The sequence below is a fragment of the Pristis pectinata genome, chromosome 1 (assembly GCF_009764475.1).
Source record: "Pristis pectinata isolate sPriPec2 chromosome 1, sPriPec2.1.pri, whole genome shotgun sequence".
In the NCBI taxonomy this organism is placed as follows: Eukaryota; Metazoa; Chordata; class Chondrichthyes; order Rhinopristiformes; family Pristidae; genus Pristis; species Pristis pectinata.
The window spans coordinates 29616601-29638381 of NC_067405.1; the positions used below are offsets into that span (position 1 = coordinate 29616601).

Here is a 21781-nt window from a genome sequence, read left to right on the forward strand (position 1 = left end):
CTCCACCTCCACCTTTGATACTACAGAGGGAAAAAAAGTCACCCTCTGTCATCCTTCTTTGGTGTGGTGCAGCTTCACTTAGTCTAGGTGCAGAGTTGCTTGTGCCATCTGCCACCAGATATATCGCATTGACATCAAGAGCTATCAACTCCCCTTTGCTAAATACACCAATTTCATATCTAATATAATCCCAATTTTGTTATCCACAATTCCACACTTGTCGGCACAACATTGTGGGTCAAAGGGCCTGTATTGTGCCGTAGTGTTCTATGTCCTGTGTTCTAATTTCCAAGCATCTCTTTTTTTCCAGTCTCCTTTATTCTCAAAGCCAACAAGGTGCAAGGACCTCTTCACAAATTTGTCATTAAAACAGAGGCCAGTGATTTTCAGATACCTATGCTGCTCCACCAAACCAACATAACTGATGAATACCTTCCAGCTTTCATCAATTCAAAGCATAACCTCCCCATCCCTCTTTTAGTAATCTCATGCACTCTCAGAGATACCTGTATTCCTTCAATTTAATCCTCTAAAATATCCCTTTATTAAATTGCTCCAGCATTGATGGTGTGTCTTCTGCTTAAAATGCCCTGAACTGTGGAATACTCTCTCCAAATCTTCTTAGCCTTCTCTATCTCTCCTTCCTCCTTTAGGGCAGTCCATAAACCTTTGCACTTTGATCAAGCTTTTTGCCATTTTACACTAATATCTCTTCGTGTGCTTCAGAGTCAAACTTTATTGAACATCACTTCTGATGTCACATCTAGGAATGTTTTGATACATTTTAATAATACTACATAAATACATTGTTGTTGTAATTATCCTGCTTTTATAACCAAACAATAACACTCCTCGCATCATTGACTTCCATTTGTAGATAGTTCTTGCTGGCCTGTAAGCCTCCAGTACTTGCCTGGCTGCAGAAGGCCTATCTTGCACACAATCAAGTAAGACACTTCAGCCTTTCCATCCCTGATTGCTATGTTTTTGTATATGTTCGTTTCCAACTGATGTATAATCCATTTCACTCCATTCCATTGAATACCAGATCTTTTATCTTCTGCAACACCTTTTTTGTAATACTTTGTTTATGCCTTTGATTTTATGTACACAGTGTATTTCCCATCATATCCAAAGGTTTTTCAAGAAAATCCTTCTCTAACATCCATGGTTACTGTTTCTAGCTATTCTCTTGCATAAATTTAGTAAATGTGATCCAAAAAATTCAAAATTTTCCTCGTCACAGATGCTACAATAATTGTCCTGTGGTTACCTGACTGAGCTTTGATTCCCAGTTTCTAACTAGGAAGGCAAAAATTAAATTTCTGGATGCCTAATTTCGGTTGCTAGAGAACCACTATTGGGTTAAACTACCATGAGCATCCAGGAAATGGCAGAGGTTAGTACATCCTTCTATAGAAACACAGATGTGCTACGCTTCCTTTCTCATTTATTTGTTTTTAAAAATAGAAGTTGGTTCTTCCTTTTTTTGGGAATTTTAAAAAAGCATCTTGCTGTTCTGTCATTTACTTAATATTGCAATGAATTTTAGTATTTAATAAATATGCAATGAAAAAGAAACAGCTGGCCCTTTTCTGATTGACTTGTCCCATTCAATGAAAATGTGGTTAAATTCTGCAAACCCAGATACCTGAGCTTCTGTCCTGTGTACTCAGATTTTAGGAAGCATTTTTGAGGCAGAGCTTTGACCCACCCAAACATGTTCCTGATGAAGGAGGGCTGTGCTTGTGGCACTGGAAGTGAAATTTCTCCTCTCTCTTCCACTCTAAATTGTAATAGCCATATGGCAAAGATGCTGAATTTGACTGTTCCTGTATGATCTCTAACATCTTTAATAGTAACAGTAATATTTCAGGATTTTTAATTTTATCCTTTGGAGCTAGAAATGAATTCTTTCAAGATTTTCCTTGTTGCTAAATCTCTAGTAAACAATTGGGTTTTACAGATATTGGAACAAGTAATCCCCAAGACATGTTGGACTTTTGAAAAATGCTTACAAAGGTATTCTGTAAGCATCGAAAGTCTCTGTAACTCTTTTGACACTTAAGGATGTTGTAAGGATACATGGTGGAACCTTCTGAAGCAACTGAAGAGTAGAATTATGCATAGAAGGAAGATAACCAAGAATGCAAGGCAGTTAGAAAGGAACTGCTGTTGACTTAGAAAAATGGAATATATTCTGTCCCTTTCCTTCTGTTTGGCTCTGTGATTTCATTTCTATTCAGGTATGCTCAAAGATGCAAATACCTCATCATCCAGCTTCAGTAAAACTTTGAACAATTAAAGCCTAAGATATCAAATCGGGGAATGCATATGAAGGATGATTATCTTAGAGTTAACTGTTTTATATAATTTATTCATATTCATGCTTTGACAAGCAGATAACTTGCCTATTGATAGAATGGGTTAAAATTCAGAGGTTTCCTTGTCTCGGCATCATAGTGACAGGAAAGATATTCTAAACAGGTCCATTTATGATGATCAAAAGGGATTTATCCTTTGAAAGCAAAATCTGGGGGATTATTGTTTGGATTTATGATTCTGGATTAGTTAAACAGAATGATGAAATTTGAATGCAATGAGTACATTTAAGTTGTTATTTTTGTTTCTAATACCTTAATATAAAAATCTATTGGATTTATTGTAAATCACCAATGTTAATGAAGTAAAATTGGGAACAGCTGATCCTTGGGAATCAGAAAGGAAGGCAATCACAAAGTTAAAGTTAATTGGTGCCAAGGTTTGGATGAGAAGGAAGTATTGCAGCCACAATCCTCAAACAGGTTAGACTGGAATTGGGCCTCTGGTTTTGCTTATATAAGAAAACTAGCCAAGCTGCTGCTGCCTTTCATGCATTTCTCCCATCTGCATTCACAGCAGAATGAGTGGGAAATTATGGTCATCAGCAGTCATGATGAGTGTAGTGAAGCCAAGAGGAACACTCTGTTTATTCTAATGTCACAAGATTTTGTTTTTAAGTTATGTTTATGGCAGTATCCAGTTCCTAGGCCTCTCACCATTCTAGGTTGAGCTAAGCAAGGGTAAACTGCTCTGAGCAACTGTCCCCAACTCAATAATTTCTGCACAAATCTGCAGCACCAATACTCAAAGCAACAACTACAAATAAAAACAAAGACAGTGGTTGAACACCTAACACATCTTTTTGGGTGACAGCCTAAAAAATCTTCAAATCTTAGTTCATAATATCGAGAGAATATGTATCTCCAAAATGAGGTCCAAAGAATACTCCCATAAAATATATGCATTGAAGTCTGATGTCAACCAGTCATTTTTTTAAGAAGCCTGTGTACCCTGTTTTGAGTGTATGGATGTTTGTGACAAGGTATTCCTTGGAAGGATCAGACCAATGGTAACAGAGTTTTTCTCATCAGCATCTGAAGTTTATAAATATTAGACAATTCAACAGATGGTTACATCTTACTGTCTAACTGTCTCTAACTCTGACCTGGAGGCTTCAAGACCTGCAATCTTTCAAACAGTGCTTTATTTTAAATGGAAAAACATAAAGTACTGGAAGAACTGATTAAGGGCCTTTACCTGGAACATTAGATCTCCATGGAATACTGCCTGCCCTGCTGAGTATTTCCAGTACTTCTTGTTTTTATTTCAGATTTCCAGCCCCTGAAGTTTTTCTTTTATTTTCAATTACTGTTAATTTTAAAAACATTGACATTGAATTGGTTGTAGCTTGAAGTTTCTGCTGCAGAGAAGCTTACTCCATACGACCAGATCAGGGTAGGCAGAACAGGCAAAACTGGGAAGCAGAACTATTTTTGGCCCCTATAAGTGGCCTGGAAACAACTCATTGAACAGATCTTCAACGAGACAATATAATAGATAAGTTGAAGAAATATTTTTGCAAAATTCCAGTTTTAAATTTCTGTTTTTTAAGGAAACAAAATGGCAACCATCACCACAAAAGTTACTCTATGGGAAGGGATTTGGATGATATGTGGTAGTTACTTGACTAAAATGGATGGTTTGTGTTTTGTATTGACCAATAGGGTCTTCCTTGTGTCTCTTTACTATCCTTTGAATGAAAATAACAGCTTCTGATTAATTCAAAAATCTGAATATAAAAACACAACTGATTGTGAACAAATTGAGTTGTTCACATTTTTAAAATATCTTTTCACATTTTATAATTTAAGAGTAATGCCCTTTTCTGATAGATAATGCCTTTGTGGTGCAAAGTCTTTGTGAGGTGTTCTGTTGACCCAAGCATCTGGAAGACTTTGTGCCAAGGTAAAGCACAATTTGATTGGATGGCTGTTTAGATGAGTTGCTTTCTTTTCTTTGTTGTCTTTCTTTATTGAAGGATGGAGATGTAATGTATGCATTTTACGTAATGCTGGACTGTGATTCCTTTAATGCTGTCACGCCTATAACAATTGTTTCACCCGAGTAACTGTGGCTGGAGATGTGACATGGTTAGGGAACAGAGTGTTCCAGAATGTGGGGATTGAAAAGAAGAGAAAATGTGAGGATATTCACTAACTCTGCAAATTATTTCATCAATAAAGTATCTATACGATTCTTACAGTGAATAAGGGAAATACTGTTATGGCTTCCAAAGTAGGAGAGGTTTTGTGTGTGAAATGCTCACCAGAGCGTTATCGTATGGTTCAGGATTGCAACGTAGCTCCAAAAAGATTCAATTAATTTTCAGGCCACAGCTGATGTCATTGGTTGTAAGTCACGTTAGGATGTTGGCTAAGTTGTACAAAGTGCTATCCAAATGTCCAGTATTTCTATTCTGTCTTATTGTCCATACATATGTGCAAATCTATAGTGGGCAGTAGCTGGAGATGTTCCTGCAGCAGGTGGTGCAATTTGACACTGCCTCTCTTCTGATCCTGGCCAGGGAGGTGATCCCAGCTATTCCCAGTGGGGTCTGCCAAGATTCACAAAAATGGTTGTTGGGGCATTGGCTTGGCTGGGCTTCTCTTCCAGTTACTCTGGGATGCATTTCTTCATGCATCACCATATAAAATGTGGCTCTCAGTGAGTGGAAAAACCTTCTGGTATAAAAATTGTTCAGTGTTCACATCACATCATCATCTGATGGATGATCTCCTGGGACAGCTTTCTTTTGTGACCTCTTTCCATGGATGGGAGGACAGTGGTGCTAAACATTCCGTTCTGGACCTTAACTCCTGCCAGCTTTCTCTGGCCCTGTAAATGTGTTATTCTTTTCGTAATGTGAACCCTTTAGTGACCTCATGGCACTGACGAAGCTTTTACAGCTGGTCTGCACATGCGTACAATATTAACGTTGTGACCAGCTGCACTACTTGACAGTAAACATATAAGGGCATGCTTCAGAAGCTCTCTTGAGGCCCATTCAGCAATATAAAAGCAGTTTCAGTCAGCCATCACTGCTCCACCATTGTCCACCATTTGTCTTCTAAAAGCTAACTGCACTAAAATTAAGAGTATCCTTTGTTTTCACTCACGTGCAGCTGAATTTTAACAACTTAAATCTGTAAATATAGCTTTGACTTTTTACCTGCCATCAAAGAGAGGCAGCCCATGTTTTGAACGGAGCTGCCTTTGACCAAATCCCCAATATTGAAAATATGGGTTTGAGTCCATTATATCATTAACTGGCAATACTCCATTTCACATGTTTATAAATAGCTAAACTGCAGAAGCTAAAATAAGATGTGTTTGTGTTCTTTAGTAATTTTGCTGAATATGCTTTAAACTATTAACAAAATCCACTTTTATATTGCACTAATTAACTACATTATGTCTGAACTGAGAAATAACATCATTTAAATTGCAATGCCTAAACACGTGATGAAATGACCACAACCATGAAAGTAATTTTTACCAATAGCTGGCATCACTTGAGCAAAGAACACGCAGATTCCAATATGCAGTTTTTAAAAAAAAATGTTTGGTATCACAGAACTACTAAGTCTTGTGATGCTTGCAAATGTTACACTTATGTAGTTCAGAAAATATCCCCAGGTGCATGTTTAGTAATCAAAAATATGTGGACCTTGTATCCGAGGCAGCATTTGGATGCAGCCTTTTGTCTTCATTGGTGCATAATAATACATTTGCACTTATTGGGATCTAAATATTTGTAATAAACCCTTAAAATAAAAACAGGAACAATGTATAAAGATGCATTTAATATAATTTAACATTCATCCCTGCACTTCGATTTCAGTGTTAAGACATTTTGCAACAAATGAACAGTATTCTTATTTGCAGCATTAAACCATGCTCAGCTGTTATTGTAGGTAGGAAGTATAAACATGCAGAGGTTCAACCTATACGATATAAAAACGTTTAATACAGGATCTTCTTTAAGAATGGTCTATACAATACTTGCCATGGAAATGTTTGATTTTCCTTGACTTTGGAGGTTTGAAGGGTCATCTCTTCAAAGGTTCATCAAAGGCCTTTAAAATGATAACAAGATTCAATAGCATAGGTTTAGAGAAGCTGTTATACCTGTTAGAAAACTGGGAGCAATCTTCTAATTACATCAAGCCAATTTAGCACTGAAATCAGGAAACATTCTCAGTACTGAGTGGTCAAAATCTGCAACTCCCTCACCCAGAAGGCTGCAGCATTGCTTTTCTGAAATTTTTGTGACTGACATCAATAAATTTTTTCTCATGCACTTTTTTTTGTGAATGAAGGATTTGATGCACTTTACAGTAAGGCAGCTGCTGATGCTCATGTTCCTATGTCCTAATGACTCACCATGTAATTGTCCAGTCTGTATCTCATTGTACACAAACTGTAAATCATTGTATTTAGGTCTCTTGCAACACAAACAAGGCACATGGATCATGATTAGCCGGAGTTAGAAGAGAGTTGAGCAATACAAGAACATCCAGTCGTAGGGCTAAGTCAGTCATTAGGAGAAACCAGAACACAAAGAAGGGCAAATGGGTACAGGAGCATATAGTCACATGGAACTTTAAGCTTTTGACCTCTAGTGCAGATCTGCATCTGTACTTATTCGAGGCAGGTGTCTACGTTAGCAATCTGTGCTAATCATTTGTGAGGCGATAGACATCAATTAATAAGACTAAGAACATGTCAAATATACCATCTACTTTGTTCAAACTCATGCTTTGCATCCACTGTCGGCATTTTGTTAAGATATGGTTCCTATTAAGTCCTTTCATGGTTCTTGGTGACCCTTTCATAATTACATTATTTAAGAAAGCAAAGAAAATGAAAATAATTGAAACTTTTTGTATACATTTAAACACACGAGAGCAGACCCGCTACTCCCAATGGTCCCTGGGACCTCTTGAGCTCCTATGATTATGCCTTATTGGATTATTGAGCATGCAATAGGGAGGGTGCCTGACTCCTTGCCACAGCTAACCCAGGACCAGCTCTCTCCAGCTACAGCTTACCCAGGAGCTCCAGGATTGCTGCTATCAGATACTTTTGCACAGCTGCCGTGATGTTCTTTGGAAGTTGAGAACTTTTTTTTCCTTCAAAGTAATCCTTTAAGATTCCTTGGCTGGGTATCCACTGCTTGCTGCAAGTTGCAACGGCATCAATATGCCCAATGTAAAAAAAGCGGGAGCTGTGATGTAGTTACTGACTCAGATAAATTGAATGTTCAAAGGCTTGTCAACTTTTCACTGGAAGTGTCTTAAGCAGCACTGAAGCTAGAAATTGAAATGCTTTGAGCCTCTGCTTCAAGCATAAAAAGGTGTGCCTGAGACAAATATATTTATGTGTGTGGTTAGACTGCTTCCAAATTCATTATCTTTGGATATTGGTGGTGTCTTAAACAAGTTTAAGCCAATTGCACTTTATAATGAAGGCTACCTGTGGAGATGGGCACCAGACTAATATTGGCCTGGTGCATTGGACTGCAACACACATTCTGGACCAATTAAATCCTGACAAATAAAACATCCAGAAATGGAAAATTTAGGAATGTAAGAATATAGGAACTAGTAGTAGAAGTAGGCCATGTGAACCCCTCCTCCTCCCCCCCCCCCCACCCCATGCCTGCTCTGTCATTCAATAACAACATGGCTGATCTGATCTTGCTGTAGCTCCACTTTCCTGCCTGTTCCTCATCTCACCTGATGCATGTATAGAGTAAAAATATGTCCAGCAATGTAATAGTTAATGTGGATTTTAAAAGGGAAGGTCTTGCTTCACCAATGTTAATGATTTTTTTGGAAGAAGAAGCAAAGGTTGGACATAATTCATGTAGTAAATGTAATATAATTGAGTTTTCAAAAGGTCTTCAATGAGGTATGCGTAGCAGACTCACTTTTAAGATTAGAGGATAAGGAGCCAGGGGACCGGCAACAGAATGGAAAATAAGCTGACTACTAAACATAAAACACAAAGTTGGCAACTGGAATAAGTACTCACACTAGTGATCAGTTGGGAATGGTTCTGAGGTCACTGTTGCTCAGAATTTGCATTATTGATTTGGACTCTGTAAGTGGAGGCATAATTACAAAGTTTGCAGACACCACTGTTAATTTGCAATGAATGCAGAGGAAGAATCTAGCAAAAACAAGAAGGTATTAATAAGCTTCCAGAATAGGTATCTAATTTGCAAATGAATTTCAGTGTACACAGAATGAATCATGGAAATTTTATGAAGAGGCTCTTCAGCCCATTAAATCTGTGCTGTTTCAAGAAGTGCTACACAGCCTGGACCCACCAATGCTGACTAGGTCTGTAGCCCTGTAGGTCACAGCTCTTCAAGTACACTTAAAAGTGATGAGGTTGTCTGTTCCTGCCACATTTTCCTCATCTCCTCTCTAATCCTTCTACCAAATATATTAAATCTGTGCCCTTGATTTTTTGAATCTCCTGGACAGTGTTGGTAAAGTTAATGTTCTAGAGCATGTTGATATCAAGAGAGGATGTGTTGGAGCTGTTAGAAAATATTAGGAAAGATAAGTCCCCCGGGCCTGATGGAATATTCTCCAGGCTGCTCTGCGAGGTGAGGGAGGAGATTGCTGAGTCTTTGACTAGGATCCTTGAGTCCCCGTTGTTCATGGGAATGGTACTGGAGGATGGCAAATGTTGTCCCCTTATTCAAAAAAGGTAGTAGGGATAGTCCAGGGAATTATAGACCAATGAGCCTTACGTCTATGGCGGGCAAGCTGTTGGAAAGGGTTCTTAGAGATAGGATCTATGGGCATTTAGAGAATCATGATCTGATCAGGGACAGCCAGCATGGCTTTGTGAAGGGCAGATCATGTCTCGCAAGCCTGATAGTGTTCTTTGAGGAGGGGACCAGACAGATTGATGAGGGTAGTGCAGTAGATGTGGTCTACATGGATTTTAGTAAGGCATTTGACAAGGTTCCACATGGTAGGCTTCTTCAGAAGGTCAGAGGGCATGGGATGCAGGGAAGCTTGGCCATGTGGATTCAGAATTGGCTTGCCTGTAGAAAGCAGAGGGTTGTGGTGGAGGGAATGCATTCATATTGGAGGGCTGTGACTAGCGGTGTCCAACAAGGATCGGTTCTGGGACCTCTACTTTTCGTGATATTTATTAATGACTTGGGTGAGGGGGTGGAAGGGTGGGTTGGCAAGTTTGTGGATGACACAAAGGTTGATGGTGTTGTGGATAGTGTAGAGGATTGTCGAAGATTACAGAGGGACATTGATAGGATGCAGAGCTGGGCTGACAAGTGGCAGATGGAGTTCAATCCGGAGAAGTGTGAGGTGGTACACTCTGGAAGGACAAACTCCAAGGCAGAGTACAAAGTTAATGGCAGGATTCTTGGTAGTGTGGAGGAGCAGAGAGATCTGGGGGTTCATATCCACAGATCCCTGAAAGTTGCCTCACAGGTGGATAGGGTAGTTATGAAAGCTTATGGGGTGTTAGCTTTCATAGGTCGAGGGATTGAGTTTAAGAGCCACAAGGTAATGATGCAGCTCTATAAAACTCTGGTTAGACCACACTTAGAGTACTGTGTCCAGTTCTGGTCGTCTCATTATAGGAAGGATGTGGAAGCATTGGAAAGGGTGCAGAGGAGATTTACCAATACGCTGCCTGGTTTAGAGAGTATGCATTATGAGGAGAGACTAAGGGAGCTAGGGCTTTATTCTTTGGAGAGAAGGAGGATGAGAGGAGACGTGATAGATGTGTACAAAATATTGAGAGGAATAGATAAAGTGGACAACCAGTGCCTCTTTCCCACAGCACCAACGCTCAATACAAGAGGGCATGGCTTTTAAGTAATGGGTGGGAAGTTCAAGGGAGATATCAGAGGAAGGTTTTTTACCCAGAGAGTGGTTGGGGCATGGAATGCGCTGCCTGGGGTGGTGGTGGTGGAGGCAGGTACATTGGTCAAATTCAAGAGATTACTAGTTAAGCATATGAATGAATTTAAAATAGATGGTTATGTGGGGGGAAGGGGTTAGATAGTCTTAGGCCAGGTTTAAAGGTCGGCACAACATTGTTGTCCGAAGGGCCTGTATTGTGCTGTACTGTTCTATGTTCTATATGTTAAAGGAAATAGATCTTTCCTTTTTACTCTGTCTAAACTCTGATAATTTTATACACCTCATTTAAGTCTCCCTCAGCCTCCTTTATTCCAAAGAAAGCTATGCCAGCATTTTCCATTCTTGGCAACAACTTCATAAGGCTCTTCGGCATCGTCTCTAGTATAACCACATCTTTGTTGAAATGTGGTGATCAGAACTGTATTCAGGAGTAGTGGATTTTGGTAGGAAGGATTAGAAGGCCACATACTGCTTGGTGAATAATGGACTAGAGGACCAAAGGGAATTCAATACAGATGAAACAAATTACTAAAAGTGTCACAGTCCCTATGTCATTGATAAATTAGGCAAGCCAAATACTGGAGTGCATATTTTTTAGAAGATAAGAGTTGGAAAAACATAGATGTTGTGTTGAACTTGTAAAGAATTTCTCTTAGACCACAATTGGAATACAGTAAATATTTCTGGTTTCTGCATTTTAGAATAAAAGGTCACAGTGGCTAAAGAGAAATTATCAGGCTTGTGAATATTTTTTCACCTGTACTGAGAATTTGTCAGGAATGTTTGAATTAGTGGGTGCAATTTAAAAATTAGAGTTTCAGGAATGAATTTAGCAAGCACCACTGCACCACAGAGTGATAAAAGTTTGGAAATCTCAGCAAGAAAAGTAGTTGCTAAGTCAATTGTTCATTTGAGATTGATGGATTTTTGTTAACCAAAGGAATTTAGGGATGTGGGGAAAAACTGATTATTTGAATTAGACTCCAGACAATTTATGATCTCACTGAATAGCAAAGGAAGCCTGAGATTTTTAAGATAGTGTGGGTTTGAGAGAGTAGTTGCAGGGAAAATGTTCCCAAGTTGGTGGGACTGAATCAAGGGGTCTTAAATACAAAATAGTGATTAGATTATTCCAAATCCCTTTGCTAGATTTATCATTTTGCCCAAAGAATGATTGCAATGTGGAAGGTGTTATTGTGGGAAGTAGCAGAATCCAATATCACAATTTCAATTATGGTGAAATGAGAAGGATAGGAGAGGCTCATACTGACATTAACCAAATAACCATTTTCTGTGCTGCAGGTAAGTACATCAATGAGTTGCACCACAGTTTGCCATTAAGTACAAGAATGATGATACCATTTTATCACAATCTTTATTGCTGTTCAAGCCCTAACTTTATTATTGGCTTTTCACAGCTTTCAAAAAACTAAAATATGGCTCCTTTATCATTTTCTTATGGCCTTCCCATTCATCATTTTGAAATGAACAATTGATTGTAATCTTGACGTTTTGTGGGGATACATCATCCATATACTTTACTGGGAAATGACTAAAATGTTTCATGAGTAAAGACAGTAGATTAGGGATTTTTCATTCCTAACTTCCATCTCCTGGATCTGAATCTCTCTGAAACTGATGAGCAAAGTATTCTCTCTGTTAGCACTAACTTCAAAACAAAGTAAGTTTAAACTATTTTAATTTAGGCCCATCATCAGCTAAAAATGTTTGAAGTTAGTATTTAGTAGTAGTTAAACTGGCAATATCACTGTGAGAAGCCACATGAATGAGTGTTTCGTGTTGCAATGGAAATTTCATAGTGGGATATGTTGGCCTGAAGTTGGACTTGAGAAGCATTTTAAAGCAGATTTTCATATTAGCTAAAAATAGTGTAGTTTCTAACAATGATGCCAGATGACTGCTCAGCTCATTAATTTTACAGTCTTCCTGTCATGATGGTAACTAACAAATTTCAGTATGTTGTTATAAAACTGACAAACTTTCATTTTTTGCCCTTTCGGCTCCAAGAGTGGCAATGGTCTCCTGAGTCGTAAGCAAGATCGAGTTTTACCTTTTCCATAAAGTAGGTTCACTGGTGTAATAGTATTGAAAGAGACTGCTAACATGCTACTTCACAATGGAAGGAAGCTTAGCTGCATTTATCAGAAAATATAAAGCACGTGAAATATTTACCAGCTAGGTATTGGAATAATTAAGTTATTTAGACTTAGTCTTATCTTGCCTGTCAGAATCATTTCAATTTTTATGCCCAGCATTCTCTCCAGGATGGGTTAATGGGGTTTCCTGTTGCAATTTGCCACTAGCCTAACATTTATTGCTGGCCAAGTTATATTGCACAAAAATATTAGCATTAACAATGTTTCCTGATTACTGTCAGTTTGAGAATCCATTCATTCCCCTCTCGGAATAAAATACAAGTGGCTTTACTCATATGCAATGATATTTTATTTTATCTTAAAGTGATGGAGAATGACATGGCATACATTGCAATCAATTTTCTTAAAAGGAAAGTGGAAAAAAATATCTGGCAATAATGTGCGAGGGAAACTTGATTTCACATGGGTGACACAAATAATTTATAAGATGGCTTTTAACTGCTAGTGAATAGTATATATTGATCAATGCAAAATATATAAGAGTCTAGAAATTACGAAGTGTATGGAGCACCATGAGATAATGCATTTGGGGAGATGTAATAAGGCAAGGGAATATACATTGGATGGGGAAGAAGCAGAGGAACCTGAGACTGTATACCCACAGATCCTTAGACGTGGTATAGAAGATAAAGAACAGGGAGGTGAAGCTAGAATTATGTAGAACCCTTTAGGGCTACAGCTTGAATATTTTGTGCAATATGGTCACCACATAGCAGAATGATGTTAAAGTGCTGGAGAGGATATCGGGTCTGGAAAGTTTTGGTTATGAAGAAAGTTTGGATAGGCTAAGGTTGTTTTCTTGGAACGAGGAGGCTAAGGTGAGACTTGATTGAGGTGTATAAAATTATGTGAGGCCTAGATTGAGTAAATAGGAAAGATCTGTTTTCCTTAGACCAAAAGCCAAAAATTAGGGGGCATAGATTTAAAGTGATTGGCAGAAGGATTAGAGGAAAAATTAGGAGACTTTTTTTCACCCCTAGGTGGCAGAGCTTTGAATTCACTTCCTGGAAGGATAATAGAGATAGAATCCCTTTCCACATTTGAAAGATGTGCACTTGAAGAACCGTGACATGCAGGGATGTGGATCAAGTGGGCAGCATATTGGGTAGCAGGTAGTGTTGCTGCCTCACTGCTTCAGTGATCCAGGTTTGATGCTGACCTCTGGTGCCATCAGTGTGGAATTAACACTTTTGCCCTGTGACCTCATGGTAGGTTAATTGCTGCTGTAAATTGTACCAAGTGTAGGTGGGTAGTAGGAGAATCAGAGGGTGGTTAATAGGCATATAAGGGAGAAAAGGTTACAGGAAATATGCGGCAGAATGGGACTGGTGGGATTTCTCTGAGAGCCAGCATAGACTCAATGGGCTGAATAGCCTTGTTCTAAGTTCGAATGAAATATTACAATATTAAGTGTTCAATGGTAAGTTAAGTTACGTGGCTTTCCCTTGACACAACAAACTTAACACAATGAGCCAAATGCCTTCATGCATCATAGATTTTCCATAACTTTATCAATAAATTTAAAGTTTTAAATTTTATTTACAGCGTGGTAACAGGCCCTTCCGGCTCAATGATAAAATCTGGCTGTGTAATGGAACTCTGACAATTTTCACTCAGGCTGTGGGACAGGGGTAGGATTTCCTAATCCTCAAAATGTGCAAAAGTCATGCATGTAAGCAAAGCGAATCATGGACCTTTAGAGTGGTTACACACAGTGACCACAAGATATATAAAAGGTCATACATGAAACACCATGTGACTTCTACTCTGGGAAGCTCTTAAAATAGTGGATTTTAACAAAATTGCCACTGCAGTTAGTAAGCCTGAGATGAATAGATGACAGAGTCCGTGCCAGAATGGTCACCCACTTCTTTGACAGATGATTGAACATCACTGACATTGGAGATGACAACCTGCTGCAAATATCATAGTTGTTGAGCATTTTCTCCCCCAGTAAGCTAGGGTGATACCTGGGACACATGTTAACATTTGGTACATTGCAAAGATTCCATTGATATTTTCAGTAGTGGACTCCTCAACATCCTTGATACTCATGATTGGAACTGGCTTTTGTCCTCCCACTAAGTGCAAGCTTATGTATACCACCAAAACTTGGGAAATGCCAAGTTTTGGTGGTATACATAAGCTTGCACTTACTCCCTCTCTGTTGCTATCTCTCTGCACAAGTACCACCACATTCAGGAGTTCTGTGCGCACATGGAAGTTCTAGCCTGCTGGCTGCTGGGGTTTTGCTGATTGCACTGTGAAAATGAGCTCCTCATGGAATCCAGCAGAGGAGTGTGAACTTCTTACAATCTCTCAGCGCCCATGCTGGGAATTTTCCCATTGAATCTGTGCCAGGTTCAATCTGTGGCAGGAACAGCAAGTCAATTCATTGAAATGAGGTGGAACACCTGAAGAGAAGGAGATTAGTTCACTTGTTTCTTCGAATTAATGGTTAATATTTTCGATTATTTTAAAGTTGTATAATTTATGTTCCTTTAAATTATTTCATCGATTTAGAATAGCTTGGATGGTTTTGAATGTTTCTGATGGTCAGGAACATTCACTGTTCCTGACAGTTTTGATATTTGGCTAAATCAGAGGTGTGACTCATCTCACTCAGTTTTTTAAAGCTGTTTTGTCGGTGGGCCATGCACTACCTTCCCAGCAGCCTCCTTACCCACTCCATCCAACATGATGGCGTTAAGTTATGAAGGCCCTCATCATTTAGGATCAAGATAACACTTATCAGGAAGTTGAAAGATAAGTAAGTATACTAGGGATCATTGAGGCCACTCCTACCAACAGTATGTTCTGCTCTATTATTTCTGAAGAGCATTGGTTCATTGTTGCAGAGATGGCATCAATCATTCAGTACATGTCATTTGATGTCATTGCTCTTCACCCAGTATCTTCCAAGTTTTGGTGTGTCATACTCAGGAGAGCCAGTGATTTGCATTTTAACTATCTGTGCTATGTGTGTGTGTGTAAGTTGCTTCCATTTGATCATATAGCCTATAGAATTTTTAGGCAAGGAATTTTAGTTATGAAATTGTTCCACAGTGCAATTGTCATGTGATGACAGTGAGCTGGTTATAGACAAAAGCAGTGAATAAATCAACTTCATTATACCAAACTATCTCATTTTTTAAAAAGACAGAAGAACTTGGAGCAGCAGGAAACCATTCGTCCCCTCGAGTCTGCTCCACTATTCATCAGGATTGCAGCTGATCTACTACCTACAACACCGTGTTCCTGCACTATCACCAAGACTCTTCATTCCTCTATTATCCAGAAATATATTGATCTCATTTTTAAAAGATATCAATAACAAGATATCAATGACCATGCTCTCGGATGGAGAAATGCAAAGATTCACCACCCACTGAGTAAAAGAATTTCACCTTACTTCAGTCCTAATTGGACTACCAATTATTTTGAGACTGTGACTCCTAGTCTCAAACTCCTTGAGCTGGGAAAAACATCCTCCCTGCATCTCCCTTGTTGAACACTCTTTTAAGAATATTATATGTTCCTATGAGGTTACCTTTCGTTCTTCTAAACTTTAGAGAGAAGAGGCCTTGCCTGCTCAATGTCTCTCCACATGACACACTCACCATCCCAGGATCCAGTCTGATGAACTCTCTAAAACAAATGTAATATTTCTTTAGCTAAAAGAACCAAAATTGCACAAAGTATTCCATGTTGCATATATATAGTTGCAGTTATACATTTTTACTCGTACCCAAATCCTCTTGCAGTACTTTGTCATTTACTAGAAATGCATACTTTAGGAATTATTGTGATACATTGCATCGAAACACAGATAAATAAGAGCAGGAGCAGACCATTCAGCCCTTTGAACCTGTTCTGTCATTCAATGTGATTATGACTGATACTCAATCTCAATTTCATATTCCTGGTTTCTTTCCCACACCCCTTGAAATCTTTAGCATCAAAAATCTATTTCCTTTTTCAATATATTAAAAAGTCCACAGGTTTACCACCCTCTGAGTGAAGGCTATTCTGCATGTCTAAGACCTAAATTTATCCTGAAACTCTGACCTATTTCCTCCCTCCTTTAAAATTCTCCTTAAAACCTACCCTTTTTTTTGCCTAACATCTCTGATTGTGGCTTAGTGTCAGATGTGTTTGACAAAGCTTATACAAAGCTGCTCTGGATGTGTTCTTTTCCTTGCTTTACAGGCTTGTAAAAAATACTAATTGTTGTAGGGGCAAACAAGTATGTTGTAAAGGATTTGGAGTGAACACACCCATCACCAAAGAAACATGACCATTTATTGACATACTTTTGTTTAATTTGCAGAGAGAAGTTGGCTGTGGCTCGATTACAACAGGAAGTTGCAAGAAGTGAAAGTGAAGGAACAATGGTACAGTATATATATGTGTCTTTCTGATTTTCCCTTGACCACTTTGTATATTATTGTGTTTCTTTACTGATATGGTTAATTTCAATGCTTGTAGTTTGGAACAAAAGTGAAATATAAATAGTATGTAGCAATATGTGCTATCTTAAGCCAGTTGTATTTTTACACTGGAATTATTTAAAATTACCATTGTCTTTTGTGGAGAATATTGTAGCTGAAGTGCTTAGACTTGGATAGGTTACAATTAAATCACAACTGAATTGTTTTATGTAAAATCACGTTTTAACGTGAATATTACCATAGTATTTACAGAGTGCAGGACAGATTTTAGGCATGCTAATTCCCAGCACAGTGTGAAAGCAGGAAACAAGAAAGGCAAGGTCAAAGACCACAGGGCATGTAGATTTTATAATGGAACTGGATTGGTAAGTACTTGATTATACACTGGTGTTGCAGCCTTTGAGAATCATAGTTTCTAGTGCTTCATTCGAGTATTTATTTTAAATATAATTATGTTCTAAGTAGCACTGATCATGTTCAGAAAAATGTATTGCTATTAGTCTAATGCATCCACTAAATCACAGCAAATGGTTTTGCAAAAGTAGAGGAATGCACTTTGTGATATATAAAGTAGTATTCCACAGCAGAATAGAGCAATGTTTTGTGTGGGTCAGAGGGTGTTGCGACAGAACCAGTGAGTACAATAACACTGGTTTTTGGACTCTGTATGTGATCCACGTTTCTATAGAAAGAACTCCTCCTGTAACAGGGTTGCTGTGTGTAAAGGAATCCACGAAAGGGAGCTTTTTAAAGGCCCATATAGAAGAACTGAGCAATTGTTATTTCCTTTGTTACTCCAGACAGGTTCAAATAAATCTGTGTCAATTATTTTGTATTTTTTTCCTTTTTTTTTATCTCCCAGTGCCATTACTTCAATTATTGGGAAACCTCTCCAGGTTTTTGCAACACTAAAGTGTTCAGGCTGATTAGCTAAACTGGGGCAGAAGCCATTGTATTTCAAATAGTGCAGAAGGATTCAAAGATATTGCGGAAAGCTCAGAGAACACCAACTTGTAAAATGTGGCCCTGATATGTTGCAGTAGTTTATTTTGAGATGGAACATAAAGCACGTAAACAAGAAGTAGGTCATATAATTGCTCAAGCCTGCTTCACATTCAAATAAGATCAAGGCTAACAAACACTGTGCTGGAGGAAATCAGTGGGTCAAGCTGCCTCTGTGAGAGGAAAGGAAGTGATGTTTCAGGTTGAAACCCTACATCAGTCGGGTTCATCAGACTGATTCCTTTTGATGGATGGTTAATGCTGCAGCAGCAGCAGATGGCTGGGCCCAGGATTTTACCCTGAAGAATGCATTTTGACTTCAGTTTTACCAGCAACCTTAGTGCCACATTTGGTCAAGTGCTCCTTGATGTCAAGGGCAGTCACCTCACCTCACCTCACTTCTGGAATTCAGGTCTTTGGTCCATGTTTGGACGAAGGCTGCAGTGTGGTCTGTAGCCATGTGATTCTGGTAAAACACAAACTGGCCATCGGTGATACAGTTATAGGAGTGTGAGTACTTCTTGATTGCCTTGGCTTTGCTAATGATTTGCTTCTTGTGAACAGAACATACATGAGTGCTTCTTAAATTGTCTGATGGATGCCAGTGTTGTAACTGTGCTGGAACAACTTAGAGGTGAGCTTGTTCTGGAGAACAGGTCTTGACTATTACAGCTGGAATGTTATCTAATTTCATAGCCTTTACTGTATCCAGTGCTGTCAGCCGTATCTTGATATCGCATGGTATGAATCAAATTGGTTGAAGAATGGACTCTGTGAAGATGGGAATCACAGGAAGAAGTCAAAATGGGTCATCTATTTGACATTTCTGCCTGAATGTGGTTATGAATTCTTCGGTCTTGTCTTTAGCACTCACATGCTGGACCTTGCCATCATTGAGGAAGGGAATGTCCATGGATCCTCCTCCTCCCATTAGCTGATTACTTGTCCATTGCCATTCATGCCCAGACTTGGCTGGAATGCAGAGTGACAATCTGATCCAGTTAATGGAAGATTGCTTAGCTCTGTTCACTGCATGTTGACTTTACTGTTTGACATTCATATGGTCCTGTTTTGGAGGTTCATTAGGCTGATACCTCAGCATTTTAAGTTATGCCTTATGAAGGTGGAGGTGAGCTACCTTCTTGAACAGCAACAGCTCCTCTGGTGAAGACACTCCCAGAGTGATGCTGAGCAGGGAGTTCCAGAATTTAGACCGCATAACCCTGCAATATTTCCAATACAGAATGGAGGGAAACTGCGGGCAGTGCTGTTTACAGGTGCATGTTGTCCTTGACCTTGAAGATAGAGATGCTGAAGGAGAAGCCAAACTGAATAACACCAGTGCATTTTGTGGATGGTACTCATGCTTCAGTGCGCCTGGAATAGGAATAAATATTAGAGATACAAGAGACTGCAGATGCTGGAATCTGGAGCAACAAACAATCTGCAGGAGGAACTCAATGGGTCAAGCAACATCTTGGGCGGAAAGGAACTGTTGGCATTTCAGGTTGAAACCTTGCATCAGGAGTGAATATTAGTCTGGTGGATATTTCTGGGTAAGGCTGCTTGATTGGAATTCACAGAAGAATTTATTCTGAAACATTTGGATTCATTTTTGTAGCTGTGTGAAACATTAGTGAATAATAGAAAATATTTTGAAAGCAGTTCTAATTTCTTCATAGTTATTGAAAGAGAAGGCTTCAAAATGAGATTGTTCCATGTGAAAAATTATGATATTAGAGGAAATTGCCTGTTGATAACAGCTATATTTAGTCAAACTAATAACATTTCAGAAAAGGACAAAAATGAGTTATCTTCATCTGCTAGAAGGTAAATTGCTCTAGATTATGTCTCCCATCTTCATGCAAGTGAATGGAATGTAATTTTTTTTGTTATGACATGCCTTTATAACAGAGCTGATGTTCATTGAACAAATTTATTGGAATCATCAGGATAAAATGTTATAAGCTTGTTTTTCTAGCAGCTTGTGTGGCTTGATGCTTAACAATGCCAGATTTTTAAACTATAATTTCACTTTTGACCAGCTTAAAAATAATGTTATCATCAAAATGTGAGCTATAAAAATTGAAATCAGCTTTTAAAAATCTCTTTAATTGGTACTCCCCCCCTCACCCCCCCTCCCCCCCAATTTCTCATTTCTTTTTCTTTTTTCCCTTTTCTTTGGAGCAGACTTGATGGGCTGAATGGCCTAGTTCTGCTCCCTTGTCTTGTGATCTTGTGATCTTTAATTGGTACATACAATTCCTGCAAATGGTTAGAAGAGACATACCTGGTAGAGGCACCACTGCTGCTGAGCAATAACTTCACAGTGTGTTGGGCAGATTCATTTTTCAATGAACTGATGTATATTTAACAACTTGTATTGTGCGGATTGATGAGCAATTGTCCAACTTTATTGACTTATTCTTAACAACCTGTTGTCTGTGCACATCGGCACTGAGTTGCAAAGAGATACTTTCAAAATACCGTTGTCCATCTAAGCTCTTAAATTATTATCTGTGCTTTTCTTAACCTCAACTAAAACATGTCAAAGATCTCCTGGCTAGAATTCTAACCATAAAGCTCTGTACCTTTCAGATCATTTAAAATTCTAGTCCTTGCCACACACCACTCATTTCCTTGCTAATCCAGAAATTCCTGTGTAACTTAAATGGTACAGCGTAAAAGTGATTGTTTTGGTCATTGTCCAATCACATTGAATTTAACTATATATCTATAGAACCTCTTTGGATTTTCCTTAACCTTTCCTGCCAGATCCATCTCATACCCTCTCAAGAATATTCTTAACCTTTTTATAGTCATCATGGGATTCACTTGTCCCCAACTTCCTAAACTCAATATATGCTTCCTTCTTTTTCTCGATCAGAGCCTCAATATCTCTCATCAGCCAGGGTTCCCTAAACTTTCCATGTTTACCCTTCACCCTAACAGGAACATGCTGCCCCTGGACTCTTGATATCACACTCTTAAAAGCCTTTCACTTGCTATTTGATCCTTTCCATTCAAACAAGCTCACCCAATCGACCTCTGCTAGATCCTGCCTAATTCCCTCAAAATTAATCCTGTGGACCTCTTTAGGTCTCTTACCTGTGGACCTGTCCTATCCTTTTCCATCACTGTCTTAAAACTAATGGAATTATTGTCATTAGAGCCAAAATGCTCCCTGACTGCCACTTCAGTAACTTGGCCTGCCTCGTTCCCCAAGAAGAGGTTAGGCATTGCACCCTCCCAAATAGAATCTTCTAAATATTGACTCAGAAAACTTTCCTGGACACATTTCACAAATTCACCCTGACCAGGCCTTTAACACTTTGTGTGGCCCAGTCAATACCGGGGATATTAAAAACCTCCCAGTAATACAACCCTGTTATTCATACGACTATGAGCAATTTCTCTACACACCTGCTCCTCAAGTTCTCATCAACTATTGGGGGGCGGTCTATACTACAGCCCCACTAGAGTGACCCTCCCCTTCTTGTTCGTAAGTTCTGCTATATGGCCTCACTGGATGATCCTCCAAGGATGTCGTCTATAAGTACTGCCGTTACGTTCTCCCTTATCAAAAAGACAACACCCCTTCCTCGCTTACCTGTACCTCTGTCATGTCTGTAGCATCTGTATCCTATATTAAGATTTCTTCATAAACATTGTCCCTTCCTGTTGTACTCTCCACACTACTACCCATCTTCTGACTCTATTCTCCTAACCATTTTTCAGTCCCTTTCACTCATTATTGGAACTCTGGTCTATACTCTGTGAACTGGAATGTCTTTGGTAAACCTCTCTACTTCTCCACGTCCCTCTCATTCTACAAAATACATTTTTTAAATTTGCC

At 38.8% G+C, this 21781-nt stretch overlaps 1 protein-coding gene across 3 annotated transcripts in view; it reads left to right on the top strand.

Moving 5' to 3' along the window:
- The window catches only part of nckap5l (NCK-associated protein 5-like), a 368519-nt gene that overhangs the window by 31729 nt on the left and 315009 nt on the right, over positions 1-21781 (top strand). For all 3 annotated transcript variants that reach the window (XM_052032844.1, XM_052033103.1, XM_052032935.1), the window contains exon 2: positions 16803-16866. In XM_052032844.1, coding sequence (XP_051888804.1) covers positions 16864-16866 — 3 coding nt within the window. In that variant the 5' untranslated portion in view covers positions 16803-16863. The remainder of the gene's footprint in view (positions 1-16802; positions 16867-21781) is intronic.